Source organism: Carassius auratus, chromosome 9 (genome assembly GCF_003368295.1).
Source record: "Carassius auratus strain Wakin chromosome 9, ASM336829v1, whole genome shotgun sequence".
Classification (NCBI taxonomy): domain Eukaryota; kingdom Metazoa; phylum Chordata; class Actinopteri; order Cypriniformes; family Cyprinidae; genus Carassius; species Carassius auratus.
The window spans coordinates 7,298,385-7,324,556 of NC_039251.1; the positions used below are offsets into that span (position 1 = coordinate 7,298,385).

Sequence of the window (26,172 nt, forward strand, 5' to 3'; positions counted from 1 at the left end):
GCTAGTGTTGTTGCTTCAGGGAGCCACTCGCAGACTCTGGATCCAGCCAAAGATCCCTGGAGCATCATGCGTCCTCCTCAATGTTTGACAGCTGGTGACACACAATAAGAAACATCCTTTCACATACACAGTGGTACAACAACCCTGTGTCATGAAGTTTAATGGCTTCAAGACCTTCTTCCAATCATAAATAGTCCACCGTTGGGTCTTTATGGGCTATTTTGTGATTCAGAAATTCCAAGTCTAAAACTTTCATTAAAAGTCAAAGTTTGTGCAATGAAAGTAGAGCAAAAAATAAGTTTTGAAGTTGCAGAAAACCATGGAAAAATACAGTAACACCTTATATAGGGACCAATTCTCGCTATTAACTAGTTGCTTATTAGCAAGCACACTACTAGAATATTGTCTGTTTGTTAGTGCTTATAAAGCCTATATTAATGCTTTATTCTGCATGACCATATTTCAGATCCCTTAATCCTAATAACTAAACTTAACAACTACCTAATATTTACAAGCAGCGAAATTAAGTTTATTGAGGCTAAAAGGCTAATAGGCCATTACAAAATAAGACATACAATAATTTTGGATGGAACAAGGTTTTTCAAGTTTATTTGCTGTCGGTGTCATGAAACATACAGGAAATAAAAGTACAAAAATGTGTTTCATAATTATTATGAAAAACAACAACAGTTCAGTGCTACACTGAAAAAAACAAAAACAAAGAAGCAACATTGAAAAGTCAATCTACTGTGAATGAACAGACACAGTTATTGAAGAGCAGACAGACATGATCTGATTGATATACTTTATGCTGGAAATATGACTGCTAGTATAATTGAAATTATGTTTTATTCAACCAGAAACATAACATGCAAAGGCCAAATTTCATCTTCAAACTGAAAAAACAACAAAAAAAATTAACCTTTTAATAATTGTAATTTGTTTGCATTACAGTAATGAGAATTATTGGGGAAAATGTACTTAATTATCATAAAAATAAAAATAAAACGTTTTGTGAAATTGCACTGTACAAAAAGCATGAATTGAGAATATAGACATACTGTACACTCCAGCATTCACACAGCTGTAAAAAAAGACAGATGAATATGACAAGCAATAACAAAGCTAAATATGAAAATAATAATAACAACAGTAATAAAACTAACAGTCAGAGAAAAATAAATCTTATCATATACTGGATCAGAAGTCAAGTTACCAGTGTTCCAACTACAGTGCAATTATGACCTTGGCCATCAGAAACTTTTTTTAAATGCTTTTCCATTTTTTATTTTATTTTTTTTCTATTAATACACAGCTGTAAAACAATTTAGAATATCGTGTTAATTTTACAAGTCATTCTACAAGAAACATACACAGAAAAGATCAGAGAGGACGCAGAAAAAAACACACCGATTGTTCATTTCTACAACAGAAATCGCAGCCCATGACGGTCATTTAGACAGTTTATTTGTTCGTCTTATCGAGTCATTTATTCTATAGAGTCTATAGCTTGGTTATTGTACAGTTACATCGGCTATTCAATTGGTTATTAGTTTTTACATGAGGATCTGTGTCATCAGGTTTGTCACTTTTGATCATTTCACTGTTACAAATATTGCAATCCAGGTGCGTGACGCCGTTTACCTGAATTACCTGAAAAATCAATTTCAAATGTACAACAATCGTTTGATCCGTCATTTGTGTTGATGTGATTTCTCTCACCCATGCATGCAGCTCTAGAGTGTAAACCGTCATTGGCCATCATTGGGAGGAAGTGAAACATTCCGTGGCCTGATACAGCAGAGGATAATGTCAAGTGTTCATGTTATGTGCATCGGTGACGTGTCGTCATTTACGGCATGCACGGACACAGATTCTCTTCAGCAAACAGGACATTTCTCGCAAACAAACACGTCATTTATAAAATACCTGAATTTTTCTGACGCATGATTAAAAGAATAAAAAGGAACCCCTGGAAAACAGCAAGAGTTTGAGCTTATTAAGTGTTCAGATTATGGCTATACCATACCATTTTAAGCCGAGTGCACGGGGTATGACTTTTTCCTGTCGGACTGTGCAATAAACATCAGGTCAGATTGAACATCTTATATATCTGAGCTTAAACTTGAGTCTTGACTGGATGCTTTGTTTAACTGATAACAATAGTTATAATGTTGCCAAACAGATGATAACACATAGTTTTATTTTTATAGAAATTTGGGGAACCAACTTTTTATTCATCAATAACTAAAATTTGGTTCCAGTTTGTTGCAGTTACTCATACAAATACATTTTCTCTGTTTAATTAGTTTAATTAAACAATAATTGTATTATTTTTATTTAATATCAGTTAAATATGTATTATATTAAAAGCCACAATAATAATAATAATAATAATGATTATAAATAGTAGAGTTATATTTTGTATCCTATTCCTGCTGAAAGGAATATTTTACCCAAGATTTGTCTTAGATGGAAAAAAAAAACCTATTGAAATATGTTTAATTAATTAAAAAATGTTAAATGAAAATATTATTATTATTATTATTATTATTATTATTATTAAACTGGTTAGATTAGTCATAGACTGCAAAAATAATTTCAGTAATTTTAGTTAATAAAGAATAACAATTTTCACATTAAAAAAGTCAAAATAATAACAATAATAATAATTATTATTATTATTTTAAAAGGTTTGTTTAAAAAATAGCATTATACTGTATTTTGTACTCTATTTATGCTAAAATTTGTTTTTTTTTTTACCCAGGATTTGTCTTAAATGGCAAAAAAAAAAGTGAAATATTTTTTATTTACTAATTAAATATTAATAATTAAAAATAATGAAAAAAAAATAATAATAATAATTATTAGTAGTAGTATCATAAACTGAGAAAAAAAAATCAAGGTTGTACAGTATTTTGTACCCTATTCATGCAGAAAGGAAGTTATATAATTTTACATAAAAATAAAAATGTCATAATAATAACAATACTACTAATAACAATAATAATAATTATTAATATGATTAAAACATTTGCTGAAAAAGAAAAAAAAATGTACCCAGATTTGAGCTGGAAGTCGTCTTTTACCCAAGATTAGTCTTAGATGGCAAAATGAAAAATCGTAGCATGCGCACCCGGCTTCAGTTTGCTCACACCATACAGAGACCCAGCTGGTCTGCCGTTAAACCTTAGTTTTGATTGATAGCTTAATAATGTGGTCTCATCCACACTGAGAGTGTTTGTATCAGGACAGAGTACGTTATACATTCCCACATACATTTGTGCACCACAGACCACAGGTCATCCCTCGCTGAATATCAGGGTCCTCAGAAGTCCAGTCTGTTTAGTGATCTCGTCCTCATCACAGTCTCAGAGTTCAGACTTTCCTGTCCAAGGCACAAGCTGCGGTTCAGAGGGTGATGCGGGCACAGTGATGTTTGAGCTTGCAGGGCAGGACGCCTCTGTTCAGCTGGTAAAACTCCACTAGTTGCAGCAGGTCAGTGAAGCGCGTGTGTCCGTCGTCCAGACTGTAGAAGAGCTCGCCGTTCTCTTCAACCTGACAGTCACACACACAGCACCAGCGTTATGGGTTAAACGCATACATTTACTGCCACTTTCCATCAACACCCTGCACTTTTTAAAAGCATCAGAAGCACAAATCCCTTATTTCTGGGACTTTTCAATTGTACTATAATCTAACATCAAACTATGCTCACATAAAAAGGTCATTTTAGACGGCAAGGTCTGTCAAGTTGATACTCGTAAATGTCTGTGAGAGACACACACACACTCAGATATTAATTTGTTCTTCACTCGCTGAAACTGGCAGGTGGTTTTTATAAAATGCTTGTTTAAAAGATTACTTCAATTATGAAAGCATCATGAAATGTTGTTTTATTTTCCAATGCATAAAAGATACATGATTTGTTACATTTAAGTACCAAGATTTTAACCATGTTACCAAAGTTATTAAAATTATTAAATATACACATTTTCTTTCATATATGGAAATATAAGCTTATCACTAACTATAAACTAACATTTCATCACAACCTAGTTAGCTGAGGGACAGACAACATAATGTAGCATATATTTGCAATGCTGTTACTTTCCACTAATTTAGCCATTGTGGCATAGCTGTTGTTATTATTATTATTTAAATCTATTACATTTCATAGTATTTTTATTTTATTTAATTTTGTTTAATTCATAGCCGGATATTTTTTTTATTTACTTTTTTGATTTACATTTACTTATATAAAAAAATAAAAAGAATATTAATACCTATAAGTAAGTCATTAATTTGTTCCTATTTAACCCTCTGGAGTCGATTAACGCCTATACACGTTATGAGTCATTTTCTCCTGATAACCCCGAAATGAACTTAAATTACACTTTCAGTTTTGATCATACAGATAAGAGCAATACATCAATCGAATCTGTAAAGGGTCTACTTTTTTTGGATACAGACATAATAACAACAAAACTTTGTGCACTTATAAAATAAAGATAACAAACAAGGTGTGCTGTCTGCAGCCTTTGTCTAATGACACGCGTCATTAAAATGAACCGTAACTCCGTGAATACTCAACGAAGAGACATGAGAGAGATATCTATAGAAAGCCTGAAATGTCTACTTTTAAACTAAACAAGTGCTGCCGAAAACAGATATTCTGTGATAATGTAATCCATATGAAAACAACGCGATGTCAGTTTTTCACGTCTCCCTTCATTATCTTCTAATGTGACCATGCCCCAGCACTGAACGCGAGTTCAAGTGATTTAACATTTTGTTTTACACTAACCACGCATACATTTTTTTTTCTCAAAATCACAATCATGTACACACATGCTGCTCACATATTATTATAGCCCAGTTTGTGCTGATTACAGTCAGATTAGACTTTAGTCATTTAGATGTTTATAAGAAACTGAAAAAAGCACAAATGTCAGGGCATGTCAAAACTTCTCCAGGCCCCAAAAATACCCTTAAGGCGGTCGCACACCGGACGAGACGCGCCGCGTCGCGTCGCGCCACATGTAGGACAACTCGAGGTATCGCACACTGGACGCGTACATTCTATATGCGTGAGCTCAATTTCGCAGCAAGATGGGAGAGTTTTAACTTCATCTATTATTTTAATTTTAAATATATGATTTTAATTGATAAAAGCTGAGTTTTTAACGTTAATTAATGAAAAGAATCTGTGTTATTATAATAAGTCTGTTATTGTTTTGTTTTATCTGTTGTCTAGGCAACTGTGCTGCTGAAAACGTAACCAAACACTTTGTAATGTTTTATTTGAATGAAACAAGTGTGCTGTACTTTAATTTCAGTTTCAGTTTATAACATCTGGGTTTTTTAATATAAAACTATGCGGATGGCGCTCTGTGGCGCGGCAGAAATTTGAACAGCGTTCTGAGTCGTAGCTGGGCGCCGCGGACAGACGCCGAATGGCGCCGCCGGTGTGTGTACTCACATAGAAAATAATGTGTTCGAATTTTAAAGACGTGGCGCGACGCGACGCGGCGCTGCGCTTCTCGTCCGGTGTGCGACCCCCTTTAGACTCAAGAGGGTTAATACCGCATTTGTAGAAAGCGGCTATAGTTAATGTGTGTAAGTTCAGACTTACCGGTAAAATCTGAAAGTGTTTGATTTTCTGTGTATGGCACAGCGACAGAACAAACGTCCTCGGGTTACTTTGACTGTCCCTTACCAGAAACACCCTGAGAAGAGAGGAACATATGACTTCATTTAGATTTAGAAATGCAGAAGCCTCAATTCAGCGCATCTTTAAAACCAAGTGCTTTTAAGATGAATATACCCATCGATGAGGCCCTGCTGAGTGATTAGTTTCTGAGCCTCGTCCCGGGACAGTTTGCTGTGAAACCACGGCTGAGCCACATGGATAGCTAGAGAAGAGCATGATATCCTTATGTCAGACAGAAGAAGGATCATCAGGTTTTTACTCTGTTTTGTGGACGTGTGTTTGTGTGCTGACCTATGCTGGACATGGAGCTCTGAGAGGTGGACGGACTCCCATGAGAGCTCAGCCTGTGGCAGCTTTTCCTCTAGAGAAAAAATGAACACACACACATAATATACTTTTTATTGGCGGTCTGAACAAAAGATGTTGGAAAGTACAGTGAAAGCAATAATTCTGGTCAATTGTTCACCCTGGAATAGTGAACAATTAGTGTAAAGAACTCTATGCAAATACAGTTTTAGTTACTTTAAGGCTGAGTTTTTTTTTTTTTTTACACAAAATAACATTGTAAAGAATGTTGGCAACAAAACAGTTGACGGTAGCCATTGACTTGCATTGCATGGAAAAGATATAATAGAAGTCAATGGCTACCATCAACTGGTTTTTGTTCAACAGAAGAACGAAACTCATACAGGCTTGAAACTAATTGAGGTTTAATACAGTGTACAGATGCAATGAAAATATCTGTGCACAATGTTCATAATCTAGTATGTAGTGTGTTGTTTGTGAGTATGTTACCCTCCACGACAGACCCTCCTCCACAGCCACCGACAGCGCCTCGGACGGGTTCTCGATCACCCGACTCTTGTGTCCTGAGAAGTCCATGGCCACCAGTGAGTTCTCCGAGATGCTCCTCTGAACAAACATGCAAAAATGCAATAGTGAACCAGATTACATTTCACACCAAAAACTTTCTAAATTCAGCATCATATTGTACTGTATGTGACCCTGGACCACAAAACCAGTCATAAGGGGCAATCTTTTGAAATTGAGATTTATGTATCATATGAAAGCTTTCTATTGATGTATGGTTTGTTAGGATCAGACAATATTTGGCTGAGATGCAACTACTTGAAAATCTGGAATCTGAGAGTGCAAAAAATATATATATATTGAGAAAATCAGCTTTAAAGTTGTCCAAATGAAGTTCTTAGCAATGCATATTACTAATCAAACATTTAGTTTTGATATATTTACAGTAGAAAGTTTACAAAACATCTTCATGGAACATGATCTTTACTTAATATCCTAATGATTTTTAGCATAAAAGAAAAATTTATTTTGATCCATACAATGTATTGTTGGCTATTGCAAAAATATGTAATTTGGTGCAGATGCTGATATTCATATGGTCAAAAAGTAAGATGACGGCTAGTTTGAGGTTGAATATTTAATAATAATAATAATATTTCATTTGTGCTTCAGTTTTAGTTTTAGGTAACTATAATAACCCTGCCTCTGTGGTACAGCTACATGCGGTTTCATGTAAATGTAAAAAGTTGTACATTATTAAACAAATCATATTTTAGCTGTAAAGCAGCTCTACAGAGGATAATAAATAGTGTTATTGGACGGTCTATGATTTCTATGACTCTACGAACAGTCATTTGAACTCCGTCCTGTATTTGTTCTGCTCACTCTCTCTGCTCTTAAGGATGTTGAGTTGTGAAGAGCTTCCAGCTGTGTTGGTTCACAAGAGCACACTCACTCATCAAACAAAAGAAGCATAGTGATCCCTGTAGCGAGAGAAGTGTGATTATGACTTCTGGAAGGTCCTTAATCTCAGCCGTGTGTTGGTATCCATACAAACGCACTAATAGACGAGCGGTGAGAGTTTATGACACTTGACGACAGAATGATTCCACAAAGACAACAGCTTCACCTCATTCTGCATCGACTGCTTCTTTGTGTTTGAGTAACAAAGTGAAAGAAAAGTAGATCCAGACACAGAGAGCCGAGTCTCATGAAGCCTGTCAAGAACACGTCGTGTCATACTTAGTCCCAAAATCAAACGAAATAAGAAATGACACACACATATGTACATATAAACTCTCATAACTGAATTTTAAAAAATATAAATATAATTAAACTGTAAAGTAAAGTATGTGTCACATAGTTTGTTTGTGTTTGCATGCGTGTGTATGCAAGATAATATATATGTGTTAAAGGAGTTAGAATTTATTGGAGATTAAAAAAATGCTTAATTTGATTAATGCCTTTAAGCATGTGCACAATTGAACTGCACAATGAACAAATGTCCTAAATGTAGGTGTAATCTTAATTATTATGATGAAATATATGGAGAGCATAAAAGACCATGATTATTATTTTATTCCATCTTGTTTTCTTGTATTTTCATGAGCACATCATAATTTTCTAGCAATCTTGAAATAACAAAAGCTGTTTTCTTATGATCTGGACTTCAACAACTCACCAATTCTCTTGTCATCTGCAAACCATTTAATCATCATCTTTCAAACATCATCTATAAGCAAGGTTTCTCGAGTTGGCTTGGCTGGCATTGAAATCGACCGCTTTGACCCCTACAGACCCCCTTCATCTCAAGTGTCAGTCACTGATTCAGAAGTCACTTACAGAAATATCACTTACAGACGTCAAACTAAAACCAATTTCACTCATGATGTAGCAGCAGGATATTGAGTTTAAATGACTTCAGTTCTCTCGAAAACCAAGGAAACAAATCTTAATTTTAAGTAACCGTTGTTATATTTCTGAACTTTACATACATCTTGAATTTTTAGCCATGAACCTTCTTGAGTTTTAAGTTTCTTTTAAAACAATGAAGTGCTTTCTAATGAAAAATAAACTTACCAAAGAAGTAATGAGCAAAAATGAGAGTATTTCAGTGATGTTTCCACTGTAACGTGTGTTTATGGTTATCGTAGCACCTCTCGGTGGTTTAAAACTTCTGCTGTGCCGAACATACATGACAGATTATGGACTGAGAGTTTGTGGCTCACCATTGGAGAACTCTTCTGCTTCTGATGGGGCTGGATGAAGTTCTGGTAAAGCTGCATGCCGTACTGAAAATAAAGAAACATACACATTACAGCTATTAATTGGAGATAAATAACTACATTGAAACCATTAATGAGACAAAATCTTTTTTTTTTAACAAATTCTTTTTTTTATTCAGCAAGGATGCATTAGATTGCTCAAACACATGTACTGTATACTGTTACAAAAATATATATTTTGTAACAAATGCTGTTCTTTTGAACTCTATTTATCAAAGAATCCTGAAAAATGCAAGTTTCCTGTTTTCTAACTGTTTTCAATATTAATAAAAATCAGAAAAAATGTATTGGTCATCAAATCAGCATATTAGCATGATTTCTGAAGGATCATGTGACACTGAAGACTGGAGTAATGATGCTGAAAATACAGCTTTGCATCACAGGAATAAATAGCATTTTCAAATATATAATAATGGAGAACAGTTCATTTTAATTGTAATATTATTTCACAATTTCAGAGTTTTTATTTTTGATCGAATAAATACCGTCTTTGCACGCAAAAGAGCCTTTAAAAAAACAAAAAACATTTATTCTAAATGCTGCTTCTAAAACTGTACAACACCTCATAAATAAAAATAGGTTTAAACTGCTTCACAAGGACTGAACTGAATTATTCCATTTGTTTTTTTTATTATCGTATAGAAACCTTAGCAATGGATATGCATTATATAAACAAAAATAACTCACATCACTTTGCCACTTATGTTGGCAGAAATCGGCAAATCGAGTTGAAAATGAAAGACTTCTGGCTGCCTTGTTGTTGCAATTTTTTTGTCAGGTGTGCATTTTAACACAGAGCCTCAGATTGAGGATTCAGCAGGACCACTGTCACTGAGAGATACGATGGAGACAAACCTTACGGAGAGTCAGAGAGAGAGGCAGTCCTCACCTTGAAGAGGCGCATGGCTGTAACCCAACACGTCCTGGTTTGTTCATCATCCGCACAGAGCAGTTTCAGATCACGTGCAGAATTCAACTTGCTGGCCTGGATATGAGGAGACATCAACACTTTATAGCTCAGTTTTCCTTTTTATAGCTCAGATCTTTATCTGACCTTTTGTGAATGGATTTGACCGTGCACTCCCTTTAAATCTCAGATTTAGAAATGCATCACACAGATCTCTGTCAATGCTGACTGATACTGTGCACTCATTTTACTTTGCCCCATTTATTATATATGTCTCTTATTTCCATTTCAGTGCAGACTTTATCTCATTTTAACTTCACTTCCGTTGGTCTGAATGAAAATGCAAATTCATTCTTCACCACTAGGTGCCACTTTTGGAAGGGTAAACAAACCGTTTCCCCGGTAACGGCTGTAAACAAAGCAGCACTGCGCTCACAAACTCAGCTTTTATTATGAAATGGAAATTAAATCAGATCATTTACCACATATTAGCATCACACAAAGGAGGGGTTTGGAAAAATGAATCATTGAGTGAATCGTTTGGGAGTCATTGAGCAAATAAGGTAAAAATAAATGCATATTATAAAACTATGAAAGTGTTTTTGACCTTGCATGCATGTGAGAGCAGAGATCAATGCTTTAACTCGAAAGAAACATTACAAAGTTACAGAGAGATTGTTGGGTGGCAGTTTTATATAACCCACAATAAACAATAAATCTGAGACATAATGATGCTTAATAAATCATAAAACCATTGGTAACACTGACCTTGACTGCTGCAGTCCTGTATACTGAAGTATTACAGTAAGACTGATTATAAAGTCTGTGCAAAAAGTCAAAACACTGTGCAATCTGAAGACTGAAAGTGGCTGAAAGTCCCTGCATTGAATTACCTTCACACAGAAGCCGTAGTCTGTCGGGGCGCCGTAAACTTTTTTGCCAGATAATAACGTGTAGACGTCACTGTCACTGAACTCTGCAATGAACTGCAAGTGTCTGGGTTCCTTTAGAAAAGAGAAAATAACAGGAATACAACATTAAAATAGGAATTCACACCCAAAATATGTGTCATTGTTATTTATTGCTACATGGACCATTAAACTGGCGAGTTTTCAGGCATCTGACAGACCGTCAGGACTGGAATTTGATATAGAGAAGATAATGTGTGAGTCTTCACAGACTCCTAGAGACAAAAGACTTGACCTGTTCACATGAGGAGGGACTGGGAATCAAAAATAGTTTTTTTTTAAAAATCCGGTTCACTTTGGCTACACTTCTGCTGCTTATTTACACTCTCACATGCTTTCAAATTGGTTATCAAAAGTACAAGAGTATCTTCAGTGGATTTGAAGAACATTTCTTTGCTTTTTTACATGTTTGAAGTCTAAATGAAGGTTGCAAGCTCAAAGAGAGACTACGGCTGCTGGCTTGAGTTACACCGAGGCTGTAATATGCAAAACCGTGGCGAGAGATAGCATGGAAACGTGTTGTAACGGCAGGAGCTTTATCTCAGCAACACCGCTAGTGAGGAGAGCCAAAAGAAAAAAGATAGAGAGAGAGAGAAAACCCCAAAAAGCCAGGTTTGTTTCCAAACTGACAGAGACAGACTGAAAAGGTGTGAATTCACAAACTAGCACAACTCTTTTCACCTTTGACACAAAAATTTAACGACCAAAACCACACACAAAAAAATAAAAAACAAAAACAACAACAAAACTGCTTGGCTAAATTAAATCACTTTTCGTTTTTCGTTTTTCTTCAATACCGGCACATTTATATGCAAACGTGCCTAAACAAAGACAACGCTTTTCAATCCACAAATGCTTAAGTGTGCTGAAAAACAAATCTCTTGGATGCATATACAGTATACCCAGTGTTTGTGGACACAATAAATATAGTAATGTGAGTATGAAAAGTGTTTTAAGAGAGTTATATCATGAAGTGGAGAGCGAGCTCCCCTTGTATCCTGAACAAAAGCTCTATTGTGGTAAATACAAAAAAAAAAAAAAACAGAGCAGGCTGGCACAGTAGTGTGCGAGTACACAGCTCACCTGTTGTGTGACTTTGAAGGGTTCAGCTCTTGGCATACCAGGAGTGTTACACAAAATCCGGCTCGACCAGTTTTACTGAGTTAAGCCACATAAAGCTGCACTGTTAGATCTCACTATCTCATCTAGTAATGAGGCTGCATCAGATAAGAGTCAGAACCAGCACCTGAACGAACCCGTGATAACTCAAGACTCATTTCAGACACGCAGCTCACCTTCAAGAGATTCTCACAGTAAGAGCAAGTGGTATTGTGAACGATTAAAGCTGATCCCCGCTGACTCTGTGGCACTGAGATCTGAGGTGGAGAGTTTTAGTGAGTAACCGCGAGCAGGACGTGACCCATCTACACCCACCTTCGATGTGCCCTTGTTGGAGAAGTAGAGTCCCGATCTTCTCAACACAAAGTAGAACTTCTTCCAGGACTTCCTGCCGTGCTCTTTGGCGTGAAGGAAACCGTGAATCTCAGGACAAGAGCTGGAGCTGAGAAAGGTCTGCAGGAGAAACATCAGATACGACACGCTTAAACTTACAAAAAAAAAAAAAATAATCAACCTAAACAAAAATATTCTCAATCAGTTACAGTGAAAATGACAGTGAGAACAACAACAACAACAATAATAATAATAATGCATGACCTTTAGTTATTCATTTAATTATTATTATTAATACAACCTGAATTTATCCATCGATCAGGGTTATTACAGTTAAACAATTAAAAAAAAATTTGAAATCAAATATAAAAAATAACAAATAATAAATATAATAACATTATATTTTAGCAAGTGGCCAAGGCAACATTTCTCAACTGCAATCATATGTACTAAATTAACTAAAACTGAATTAATATTAATAAACACTACATAGACTTATTTTAAAAATAAAAATAATAATAATAAAAACAAACAACAAAATGACTTAAATGAAAACTGAAAAAAAATATTAAATCAAAATAATAATTAAAAGTGATACTAAAGCAACAATAAGAAATTATTAGTAATAATAAATAGCGTTATTTAATTAAACAAATTAAATGAAATTATATATATATATATATATATATATATATATATATATATATATATATATACACACACACACACACACACACAAATTAAAATAATGTAAAATGTATTTTGGTACAGAGTGTTTGTAATATAAATAAGCATAAATTTAAAAATAATAATAATTAAAATAAATAATAAATTAATTAATTAAAATGCCACAAAAGAAAAAACTCTTAATGGTCCTCATTTTCTTGAAACAAATGTTTATTTATTGATTTACCAAATCGTATGTTTTCATTTTTTTATTTTAGAGAGAAAATATAACCAACCCTGATTGGATGACACATATGCTTGTGAATTGAACGCTTTAACAAAACATTTGTTTCTAGTTTATGTGTGAAGCTACATCCACATTGTGAATGTGCCTGTATTATGTCCAAAAGAACTAGCTAGCGGAAGAAACAATATCTCTGTATTCCTTTAATAATAATAATAATAATAATAATAATAGCATGAGATGAAGATGCTCACCTGTATAAGCTGTGAATGGTTCATGATTCCATTGGTTTCACTGGATATAGACACCATGTGCTCTGGGAAAAAGTCCTGCAATGACCCACATACTGTATAAATACGATCTCCAACTTTTTAAGTAAAGGTCATATCAGTTTTTATTGTTTGCTGTCTATTTCTGTGATAGAGATCTGTCGCCCACTTCAATGAAATCTGTCAGAGCCTTTTATAGATTTTACAAAAGAAACCACTTTGTTAAATCTGGTATTAGGATCCGTGACCTTTAAAATCACAGGAGTTCGTGACCTGTACTTGATTATTTAGGCATTACCTTGAATTCTTAACCAGTACAATTAAAGAGCCCTATCATGTGACTCTGTTTCAATCGTTAATGACCTTGAATAGGTAACCCTGGATGTTTGGCTAAACCTCAGCAAATCAATTATACATTAGCAGGGCTGCATGTATCCTGATACACACACACACACACACACACACACTTACAAGAGGCTTCTTGAAGAACTCGTATTTGGCATAATTCTTCCTGAAGTACAGACAGCAGTGTGAGTCCATTCCCCAGCCGGACTGAACCTCCATAACCGACTCATGGTCTTCTATGGTTCGCTCTGGAAATCACAAACAAGAGTCAGTTTAGTACATGCTTATGAATTTATGAACCGTGCACTAAAGCACAATATGTGCATTAAAGAACATAAAGTAAAATGTGTAACCTATTTACTAACATAATGCAATTAAAAGTGGATATTTAACAAAAAAAGAAATGTAGGGTGGGACTTTGTATCTTAAGAAAAGTGAATTATTAGATTTTGATGAAAGATTATGAAAAAAATTGATCAGTTTTTTTTTTTAATTGATCAAAAGTAACAGAAAAGGCATTTATAATGTTACAAAAGTATATTAATCTGTATTTCTATTTTTAAGTGAATGCCGTTCTTCTGAACCTTCTATACTTATAATAAGAAATGTTTCATCAGCTTATTGATTAGCATGATTTCTGAAGACACTGAAGACTGGAGTAATGATGCTGAAAATACAGCTTTGAATCAAATAAAGTAAATTACATTTTAAAATATATTACAATAGAAATACTTTATTATGCAGTTACAGGTGTGTGTTTATCTGCATTTTATTAATTTAAATATAGCTTAACCAATCAGAATCTAGAGTCCTAACAATTTGTTGAATGAATAATATGAGATTTTACTGCCCTCATTTGTTTCACCGTCCCACTGCACCGTGGGCTTGACGGATTAATTATTAACACTCTTTTCAAAAATGATGCCTTGATAATGAGCAACCTTCAACAGTAATGAGAGGGATGTGTGGGAGAGTTCGTTATTCCACTTTATCATGAAATATTATTCAGCTCCTGCAACCCTAAATGCATGTTTAATGACTGAATGGAAAGCATCTGTTTCGAAGCAGCCATCTGGAAGAGTTAGGATGCTGTTATGTCATACTAATTAATTCCCACAACGTTACTGCAGTGAACAGACAGATCTGCATTGGCTTTGACCAAATGAGCTATACGTCATCTCCATGCTGTTTCTCTTCAGTTCTTGGTTTCACCTGCAGCTTAACATCTACATGTTCAGCCTTTTTGATGACATTCAATATATCTCAATAGAGTGTAAAGGCTTACAAGACAATCATTTGGAGACATTTTCGTCAAACAACAAATTAAGCAATAAAAATTATCCAAGAGTCAAAATTCCTGCTTTATAACAAGAACAAACAAGAACAATTAAAAAAAATTATATATATATATATATATATATATATATATATATATATATATATATATATATATATATTAATTTTTTTTTTAAATGGTTCTTGTTTTATATATATATATATATATAAAATAATAAAAATTATTTAAAAAATAAAACATACCAATTCTTTAGCAATTGTTTGCATAGACAGATGTGTAATTCACAGTAAATGATTCTCTCTGATCAAATTTCAGCACTGTGTGGCAGAATTTTTACTCCGTAAATATTGATATATTTTGTTGAAAACTTGAGAACACCAAAATGTAGCAATTCTGTTTTTAATAAATAGTTTTCTGAGCACAATGGAAGTATATAGTCATAAGTCAGCGATATCAGATCTGATTTAAGTCATTTTAGTCAAACAACAAACTAATTTAAACTTTTATTATATTACACTAACTTAAAAATCAAGTTCAAGTTTGATCAGTTAAAGTAATGGAAAAACATTTGAACATATCAACTTGTTGATAATATCACTGTTTACAGTAAAAGTTTAAACTTGAATGTAATAAAACCGGTTTATGTGCATAAAAAGATGCATTGCATTACATTTCCTCTTTTGTTATTTCTTTGTTGATCATTAAACAACATCTATTCTGTTTCTGTATGTACATAAAGTATGAATATCCCACAGCTCAATCAAACACGGCATCTCTATTAATGTTATTACCCAATAAAAAGTGCATTAAAATATGTCACTTCAATGTTAAAATGTAAATACAATTTTTAAATAATCAACAATTCTGTGGTTTCACTCAGTAGGGAATAGCATGTTTCAAGATCCCACTTTGGTTTGTTCTGCATGGAGGTCCTGCCAAGTGTTCGCACTAGCACTGAAACTCCTGCAATGAGACAGGTTCCCGAGAAGATAAATAATGCAGGCTGCATCTTTAACCCCGGGACGAGGAACAGCGTGCTAGAATGTGAGCAGACGGAAACCGGCTCTGGAAACTTGTGTTTAAATAATGCATGTGAATCAGTTCTGATCTAGCTGGAACTAAGAGACTAATTGACTCATGAATGAATCATTCAGACCGGATTTGTGAACTGGATCAACTGATTCAACTCAAAGAACAAGTAATCTATAAATCAGACATCACTACTGCGCTCATGAACTCTTCTCAATGCATCGAGGAAAGTAATGGCGAATCAGTGTGTGTGTGTGTGGATGGATAGATAGAATGTGCATCCTCCAGTTTCAATTAAATATTGATATATTTTCAATGTGACTTTTATGTTTGCCTGCATTATATTCAGTGTCAATGTACCAAAAATATTCAGTTTATGTTGTGCATTATGCATTTTTTCTTGTTGAGAAGCTTACCGATACTAAGATGTGGGATCTGCTCAAACAGGGTCCAGCTGTGGTCATCAATGCAGTGGTTCTTCAGGATGAACAGCTGGCATATGTCCCGGGCGGTGATGTCACTGGGCACCTCCACTGCACGACTGGTGTTGTCTTCACTGTACACTTTTATTACCTGCAACACAGCAGAAAATAAATCTACTAACTAATACTAACTTACTGCTTGCGAACTAAATAAATAAAACAAATTACCATTTAAGATTTGGGGTTAAGATTTTCTACGTTTTTTTGAAAAGATGTCCCTTGTGATTACCAAGGCTGCACAAAAAAATACATTAAAATCAGGAATTTTTTGAAAAGATTTTACAATATCGAATAACTGTTTTCTATTTGGATATATTTTAAGATTTAATTCATTTCTGTGATGCAAAACTGAATTTACAGAATCATTACACCAGTCTGCAGTGTCACAGTGTCCTTCAGAAATCATTTTAATATAATGATTTTTATCAATGTAAGATAGAGAAAGATAGATAGATAGATCACTTGAGAATATAAATTTGCACGTAAAATTTTGCGAATGCCACCCATCCTTATTTATTTATTTATTTTCAATTTGTGTAAAACAGGTTACGTTTTGGCAGAAAAGACATGTTTAAAAATGCTGATATTACTTAAGGTTCATTCATCAAACCGAAAACAGAAGTTCAAATCAAGAGCACTGTATTGTGGGATACATTACCCCATATAAGCTCTGTTGTATACTGAACATTTTAGCATATCTAGCACTGTAGGTCAAAAAAAACAATCACATATGCACGGTATACACAATACATACTGCAGCAATAGTAAGAGCAGAAGAAAGTCAGGTCACCTTAATTTATATAGCGCTTTAAACAAAATAGATTGTGTCAAAGCAACTGAACAACATTCATTAGGAAAACAGTGTGTCAATAATGCAAAATGACAGTTAAAGGCAGTTCATCATTGAATTGAGTGATGTCATCATCCAGCTCAGCTCAGTTTTGCAATAGAAAGCTACTATGTTATTTCGAACACAGCCACATTTTTACATGCACATTTATTTGTCACACTGCCGTTTTATCAGATAAAGTGACACTCCTTTACCATCCCACGAGTGCTCGATTTCACTTCATGTCCTACATACAGTATGCAACAACACACTTATTCAAAGTGCACACAGCCTGTGCTGCAGAAGAAGTCATGAATGTTCCCTTTCATCGGTGCTTTAGTTCCCTGCTACACCTCAAACGCAGACACCCTACAGGCTGGAGAACTCTATATCATCTCCCATACCTTGTTTTAAGGCTGGAAATCGCTCTCAAATGATCCCACAGAGAAGCAGAGCAGCCCTCCAACAGATCGCATCGATTTCGCACGCACACATACAAGAAAAGCACACATCAATTGCTGTTTCAGAGCAACTTACCCCTGTGCTGGGCGGCAGGCAGGGCTGTGATTTGAGACAAGCTCGGCAGCTTATGTAGGCCTGAGTGCACAGCATTTCTCAAGAGTTGAGTGAACATAAAACATAAATGCAAGTATCTGCCGGGGAGCAGCGAGCTTCCTCTCTCTCTCTCTCTCTCTCTCTCTCTCTCTCTGTCTGCAGACGAGCTCAAATGAGGTAATTAGAGAGAGCGGCTCAGTGCAGCCTCCGCTGCTGCATGTCACCATGGTTCTGGCCAATCACCTGCCACTGTTTATCTGGCTGCCCCCCGCACACACACCGGAGGGGGAGGGAGGGGAGGGTTTGCCCCACCTACCTATTCACACAGTCTTGACAGGCCCCTGCCCTTCACATAAATCCCAGCAAGCAATTAGAAAAGCGCTGGTTAAACGCCAGACCCGACGGGTCGACCCGGGCTGAAGGGTGGAGGGCGAGAGGGAGAGAGAAAGTGAGTGACACTTCTGATATGAGGTGGATTTTCATGTCCTCACCATGTATGTCAGGAAAAAAATAATATTCACTTGTTCAGTTTAATCACAATATTACATGTGTAGTGCAAATAAAATGAAATTCTGTCATTATTTATCACACCTGTATGCTGTTGAAGAAATGTCTCCCTCTTTGCGTTAGTCTTATAAACATTTTGTAATAGTCTGAATTAGCTTTAATTTATATTAACTTATATATTTCCAGTATATTTTAATTTCAGTCTAAGTCTTAGCAATTAAAGTGCTTTTGTCAGGTTTAATGTTTTTTTTTATTTAATTTTTCTATTTGTATTTTTCAGCTTTACTTTTAGTAATTTTAGTACTTCAGCTTACACTTTTTTCAGTTTAAGTTCTTTTCCTTTAAGTAATATTTCCCATGTAATATTTCTATTTCATTTTAGCTTCATTTCGATTACTGAATTTTTTTTACTAGCAGTTGATAACATTTTTAATATATATATATATATATATATATATCTTGCTGCAGTTCTCAAAACTATTAAAAAATGATACTAAATCATATTTTGTTGTGAAGTGTTATTTTAGTATTATTTACAGTATATACTAGGCTAATAGTATTTTTTACTATTCTGAATTAGCAGAATTTTTTATGTTAAGTCTTCATTTAATTTTAGTTTAGTTTTAGTAATTATGCTAAGTGGTTTTGTCATGTTAATTAGTTTGTTTGTTTGGTTTTTAGCTTTATTTATTTATTTCTCTTAGATTTACTTGTTGTAATTTTGGTGCAAAATAAAGTTATCTATTTATATTTTTATTTCAGCTTTATTTCAGACACCTAAAAGTTTGGATTTTAAAAAAAAAATGCTTGAATCACAACAAAGAGGACAATAAGATTTGACCTTTTGTCACGTGACTTCAGAAGATTTGGAATAAAGTGCACAATCCACATGGACAGATTTTATTTGATCCTTATGCCACTTTTAAGGTACTTCTTTGTGGAGTTACAATCAATGCTGCATGGAAAGATCTGCATGACAAAAAGTAACAAACAAGGTATGGATAGACATGAGGGCGATTGAATAATGACAGAAACATGTTTTTGTGAGGGGGGGGCGGTGGAATATTGTGTTAATTGATAATTGATTTATAGGGTTTTCATGTGTCCTCAATTTCCATTCTGTCAATCTTTCATAAAAATCCTTTTAAATAACAAACGGCAGTTCCAAAATGACATCATCCTCAAGGAAGTGACATCATTCAAGTGGGAAATCAACAGCACGGACATCAGAGAGCCTTATCAATAGATCCGATGTGTGCACTCCACCCTGTCTGATCAAATTACACAAATCAGCTTGATAATATCAAAAGGTAGATAAAAGCTTTACCCCCAATAAACATTCTGATCATCTTCTTGTCACTATGTAAACAACAGTCATAAAGTCTACTATACACGCTTATCAAAATATGTCCTTAAATTACAAGACAAGCATATCAGTTTCTTCAAAGTTGCAGAGTTAAAAGGGTCTGTGGAGCAGGAATGACCCTGTAAGGTATATGGGAAGAGCACTAGATGGGGGTTGAGAGAGTGTGTGTGAAAGGCAGATTGGTAGGGAGGACACGCCAGTCCTCTTTCAGAGAGGAAAAGGAGGTCAGTGCTCCCCAGCAGGGCTGGGGTTAGCAAGCCTTTCAGCCAATCACAGCCTCCCACAGTGACATCATCTCCAAATGAGGTAAACGATCCACTGTTTAATCAGTAAGAGAGACCTACAAGCCACAAAAAAGAGGAGGAAGAAAACCCCTCGCGAAAACCAGCTCTATAAATCTCCCTGACAAGCATTCACCGGACCTAACCTGCTAAACTCACAAGGTAATAAAACAAGCAGGATTCTTACAGCTCCCTTATCAGAGTAAATACAAACAGTCCTTAAAGGTAAATGAGTAATGGATGGTAAAGTTCAAGAGTGGCCGGTACAATGCACTACAAGGGGAAATGTGATCTTCAAATAAGTCACACCACAGACTTGTAGTCTTGTACTTGTAGTCAACTGCTAGACACCACAAAAGATGAGAGTCACAAGAGCATTCATTCACTATAAAAGCATACTAACTATCAATCAGAAGACAGAAGGCATGTAGTAGATTGTGTACAACAGTTTTCCAGGACGGGTTTAAACATGTTGATTATTAAGAGGCCTTAGAAATTTGCATATAAAACAGGAAATGGTTAACTGTAATGTAACTTAACCTGGGAAGCCTGGGTTCCTCACTAGTAATTGTGATTGTGAGATGGTGCATGTGCACTCAATAAATATTGTGACCTGACTAAAGACGGAACGAGATTCACTGACTCAAGGACGGGAACATGAAGACCAGTGAATGAACCTTGAACTGCTCTTCCACAGCTGCAGCGCTATCAGAAACACTACCTCGCGTTCCCTCCATCCATCATCCATCCAGTTTATCTCGTTCGTATCAATTCTTACATTTCATCTTTTCCATTTCTGATGCATTTACAAGTAAATATATGTGATTTTCACTGTACATTTGAAAAGCAAAGCGGTCATTCTCTATAAGCTTAAAATATTAAATATAAAATTCCAGTAAAGTTCACCAAAAATGGCATTCAACTTGCACACTTCATGAATAGTTGGTCAATGTACAAAATTATTAACAAAAGTTAACGTTTTTACTTTTTAGATTTACAATCTCCCTAATTTACCTAGAACTAACCGCCTTAAATTAAAATTAAAGAAAGAAATAATTAAACACAATTGGATCTCATTTGAAAGACTAGAATTGACGGATGGATGGATGGATGGACGGATAGATAGATAGATAGATAGATAGATAGATAGATAGATAGATAGATGATAGATAGATAGATAGATAGATAGATAGATAGATAGATAGATAGATAGATAGATAGATAGATAGATAGATAGATAGATAGATAGATAGATAACTACACTGTTGAACATCATGTCATTCATTTTCACTGAGAGTTTGCTATTAGCGCAACATAAGTGACAGCAACCTTTGGAAATGCGACAGAGTTAAGCAGAGTTCAGCTTTATGCAAATGAGCTGCAATGTCATGCACACAGTGTGTCAAGAGAGTGTTTCAAAGGCAGCATGACAAGTTAAAAATAATTCAGCTTTTAAAAATGCATTTGAAAGTCACCGAGTAAAATGTCCTTGTCCAGCCGTCCCAACTCAAACCAAACCAATTAGACCCGTCAACATGCCACTGCAGCCAGTAACAAAAATTAAACTGAAATGTTGAAAAGTCTTTAAATACTCAAGTGCAATCTCTTTTAGTCATGGTGCGTAAAATGTGCACGTATAGTACATTTGTCATGGTTAAATGAATAGTTTATCCAAAAATAAAAATGGGGATTAGTTTAGTTAGATGATTACTTGGGGATTATTGTGATGTTTTTATCAGCTGTTTGGACTCTCATTCTGACGGCACCCATTCACTGCAGAGCATCCACTGCTGAGCAAGTGATGTGATGCTACATTTCTCCAAACATTCTCCTTTGAACAAACAAACTTATTTACATCTGGGATGTAATTGTATTTTTTTGCTCAACTATTCCTTTAACGGACTCTGAATTGCACAGCAACGTCTGGACAACAAAACATAAACCCTTAGGTGGTTGAAATTTTGAGGAGTTAAAGTGTAAACCCTTTTATGCATGCTAGAAGCACGTTTACATACAAATACCACTCACAAGCAATATACTTGGCAAGCAACTGCCTTCCACAATCATGCATATGAAGACTTTCAGACAGTCGCTCACAGCATGTTAAACAAACCTCCAGCATTGTGCTTGACCTTTCCTCAGCTCTCGCACTAATGTCATTTTATCACCGTGGCTTTTCCAAGAGCACTTCCAGACAAGTTTTTTCCACAAGCTGTCAGATTTGCAGTATTTTGGCCAGCACACTACAGTCAGGCCATTGTTTCGCTCATCTCAGTTGGGTATGAGGCTGTCCGACTGAGTGCTGAGAGTACGTCTTTTGGCAGCGGATAGGGTGATGACAACAGCGATGAGGAGATCAGTGACATTTACAGGTGTAAAGAAGAATGCTGCTCTATATTCATATGCAAAAAGAAAAGATTGTGTTCATATAAAACAAGCTATTGCCTGCAATGAACTGGATCTACTTCCAAAAGTGATTTTCCAGGGAATGTTGCTACACTGACATTATGATAGATGGCGAAATCTTTTGACATAAATGCAACTTAATAGTTTTGGATATGAATGAGTTTCTTTTTTACTAGCATCAGTGTTTTGAAATCAATCAAAAACCAAGTATGAATAGTTGAAAGAATTAGCAGGGGACAAAACCAGTCAAAAGTTTGCACACACCTGCTCATTTCTTCATTATGACTCGTTTCCTCATATTACAACAAGAGTAAAGTTGTCAAAACTATGAAGTGATCAATATGGGAAAATGCTATCTTCTCCCCCGATAGCTCAGTTTGGCCAGACGGCCAGCTCTAGGAAGGGTTCTGGTCGTCCCAAACGTCTTCCGTTTAAGGATTATGGAGTCCACTGTGCTCTTAGGAACCTTAAGTGCAGCAGAAATTCTTTTGTAACGTTGGCCAGATCTGTGCCTTGCCACAGTTCTGTCTCTGAGCTCTTCAGGCCGTTCCTTTGACTTCATGATACTCATTTGCTCTGACATGCGCTGTGAGCTGTAAGGTCTTATATAGACAGGTGTGTGGCTTTCCTAATCAAGTCCAGTCAGTATAATCAAACACAGCTGGACTCAAATGAAGGTGTAGAACCATCTCAAGGATGATCAGAAGAAATGGACAGCACCAGAGTTAAATATATGAGTGTCACAGGGTCTGAATACTTAAGATAAGACCATGCGATATTTCAGTTTTTCTCTTTTAATAAATCTGCAACATTGTAAACAATTCTGTGTTTTTCTGTCAATATGGGGTTCTGTGTGTACATTAATGAGGAAAATAAATAACAAATTATTTTAGCAAATGGCCGCAATATAACAAAGAATGAAAAAAAATTAAGGGGGTTTGAATACTTTCCGTACTCATTGTGTGTATACATATATACATATATTATATAATATATATATATATTATACATACACACGCATACACACACACACACAAACACATATGATGGACCATAATATTATTAACACTACTATTTTACATACCAATTATATCACAAACTGTATATATATATATTAAAAAAATCTATAAATACATATATTCTATAAATACATTAATTACATATTATATTATATTAAATTAAAAAAAATGGTAACACTTTAGTATAGGGTCCAATTAACACTGATAACTAGTTGTTTATTAGCATGTCTATTATTAACATATTGGCTGTTTATTAGTGCTCGTAAAGTACATATAATGCATGACATCCATAATCCTACCCAATACCCTAAACACTACCTTATAAACTATTAATGAGCAGCAAATAAGGAGTTAATTGATGCAAAAGTCATAGTTAATATTGAGTGAGCTAATGGTTAGTTAATAGTGAGAATTGGACCCTAAAATAAAGTGTGACCAAAAAATCATTTAGTTTTAATTCAAATAATTTTTATAATATAATATATTTTAATATAATATAATATAATATAATATAATATAACATAACATAACATAACATAACATAACATAACATAACATAATATAATATAATATAATATAATATAATATAATATAAACGTTTCACTGGAAGTGTTCACCTAGTTATACACAACAGGAAATTATGACTGATGGTCAGATGACTAACCAAGACTTTGTTTAGTTTTTTCTCCTTCACAAAAATGAAAATAAAGGCAGAAAAGAGACAAAACATTGCTGTAACTGCAGTCTGAAGGCAAACAACTGAGAAAATACAGTTTGTTATTGTTCAACACTGTCAAACACTTCTAAAATCTGTCCCATAACCAATTAATGCGATGTTTCTGTAAAAAATTAAATAAAATAAAACAACACAAAAAAGTTTGTACCCTTTTCGGCAGGCAGAGAGGCGTGATAGCAGGCAGCGTGACTCTTCTGGCGTGGAAATTCATTCTGAATCCGTACACCTTCAGATCGCAGTGACGTTTGTTGTAAATAAACAGCTGTAGCGGTGAAGTTAGTGAACGTTAATGTCTGCTCTTTTAAGTCTACGATAAGACTCTGGAGTCTGCCTTCCGTCGAGGGACGACGTCCGTGTGTGTCTCGACGCGAGATCTGTCCTTCTTTAGACTCATCCTTCTCTGGCCTTGGGAACTCGATCAGTGGTTTTTTTTCCCTGCAGAAAAAGCTCCCTATTCTAATAAAAACTCCTGATAAAATAGCCACATAAAGGAGTATAGTTAAAACATCAGGGAGGTCTGGGAAAAAACTAACGTTATCTCACTGCAAAACCGACTTCCCTCGAAAAGGGAACGATGTGACCTTCACTGTACACCGTCTCCCATTAAAGAGCTGAGGACAGCAAAAACTATTTTTGGCTTTGCAAGCATTAAGAGTTATTTGGTCACATTACAACCCTAGTGTTATAGGGTTAACCGAGGCCTTCAGGGTACAACGCTTTTAGATCGCAGAAATCCCCCGCTGAGAGCACGCATTGATTCACACTCCTAATCGGACCCCAAACACAACTTCTTTCATATGAATATCCTCATCAGGACATGGAAAGAGGTTTTTCTTCTTTCTGAGAACTAAATAGTAACAAACTGATTTCATGATGCAGGTCAAAATGAGATTCAGGCTCAAAGTCCAACAAATAAATAAATAATGGGGTTCTAATTTAAAATGCAACTAAGTTAGACAGTAAGAAAAGAAATAAATAACGAGAATCAAATTAAAACAAAAGATGTCGGTCTCTTGCTTGAATCCATTTTCGTTTAACCGACAGCTTTGAAAAGCTTAAGGTGAGCCAAAGGCCATCAGGGAAACTAATATTGGTGCATATAACTGCAAACGTTTCAGAAATCACCTCAACTTTCCAGTGCAGGAAGGTCTGATTTGTCATGCATTGACTTCCAGTCTCACATGAAGTTATGCACGGCAGCTTCTATCTGATATCTGACTGTGTAACACTTCAAGATTTGTGTAGGCAGAAAGGATCTCATTGTGAAGGGAGCAGATTGCTGTCAAGAACCCAAAACTCGCTGCTGGAGAAGGAAAGAGGGAGGTGTTACAGAGGAGTCTCAGATTACACCAGCGTGCAAGACTGGAAACACTGGAAAACTGGAGCGCTCATGAGGCCTGTGCTTTATGAACTGAACTTACATTGACAGTCTGGCTGAAACCGATAAGCAATTAAGCCATATATTGTTATTAACCAATACATGGCCAGTATGATAATTTACACACTATTTTGCAAAGAAAGGAAATTAAAACACACAGACAAACAATGTGTATGTTTAAAACTGGCCCAGATACAAAAACTATAAATAAAATAAAATAAAATAAAATAAAATAAAATAAAATAAAATAAAATAAAATAAAATAAAATAAAATAAAATTAAATTAAATTAAATTAAATTTGAGCACAAACATGAAAAACATATATTTTTAAATAAAACAAAACAAAACGAAATATAAGTACAAACAGGGACCTTGCAAAAAAAAAAAATTGTGAAAAAAAATTTAATAAATAAATATAACTGAAAAAAAAAGAGGAGAAAATGCCTCTCCTGTCTTTTGTTTGTGACATACATATAATCAAACTTTGCAGTAGACAGGTTGCGTGACATGCCCTCATGCTCAAATAACATGTACAAAACTACAGAAAAACAACAGCAATAATATCCGGGTTCACTTGCAGTGAAAATAAACATGGTTTGTTCCAATCACAATGGGTTTTGTGTGCTG

At 34.9% G+C, this 26,172-nt stretch overlaps 1 protein-coding gene across 2 annotated transcripts; it reads right to left on the minus strand.

The window, feature by feature from the left end:
• Positions 1–584: 584 nt before the first annotated feature.
• LOC113108256 (growth factor receptor-bound protein 14) lies at positions 585–25,707 on the minus strand. 2 transcript variants are annotated; one of them, XM_026271176.1, is made up of 13 exons: positions 24,315–25,707; positions 16,402–16,558; positions 13,786–13,907; positions 13,300–13,374; positions 12,118–12,255; positions 10,609–10,719; positions 9,698–9,793; positions 8,752–8,814; positions 6,509–6,625; positions 6,005–6,074; positions 5,828–5,915; positions 5,636–5,729; positions 585–3,558 (listed from the first exon to the last, which is right to left on the minus strand). In XM_026271176.1, exons 1-13 carry the CDS (start codon positions 24,375–24,377, stop codon positions 3,412–3,414), a joined length of 1,341 nt encoding a protein of 446 aa, XP_026126961.1. In that variant the 5' UTR covers positions 24,378–25,707; the 3' UTR covers positions 585–3,411. The 2 variants fall into 2 exon arrangements, with proteins under 2 accessions (XP_026126961.1, XP_026126960.1); XM_026271175.1 differs by lacking the exon at positions 24,315–25,707 and adding an exon at positions 17,834–18,666.
• Between the last annotated feature and the right edge of the window lie 465 nt (positions 25,708–26,172).

What these genes read in the sequence shown, in the direction of transcription:
- LOC113108256 (XM_026271175.1), bottom strand. Translation starts at nt 17,908, where the DNA reads ATGCTGTGCACTCAGGCCTACATAAGCTGCCGAGCTTGTCTCAAATCA. An exon ending in AGTTCTTCAAGAAGCCTCTT is followed by an intron (nt 13,375 to 13,785) that starts GTAAGTGTGTGT and finishes GGGTCATTGCAG; the next exon opens with GACTTTTTCCCAGAGCACAT. An exon ending in GAGCTCCATGTCCAGCATAG is followed by an intron (nt 5,916 to 6,004) that starts GTCAGCACACAA and finishes GCTCTTCTCTAG; the next exon opens with CTATCCATGTGGCTCAGCCG.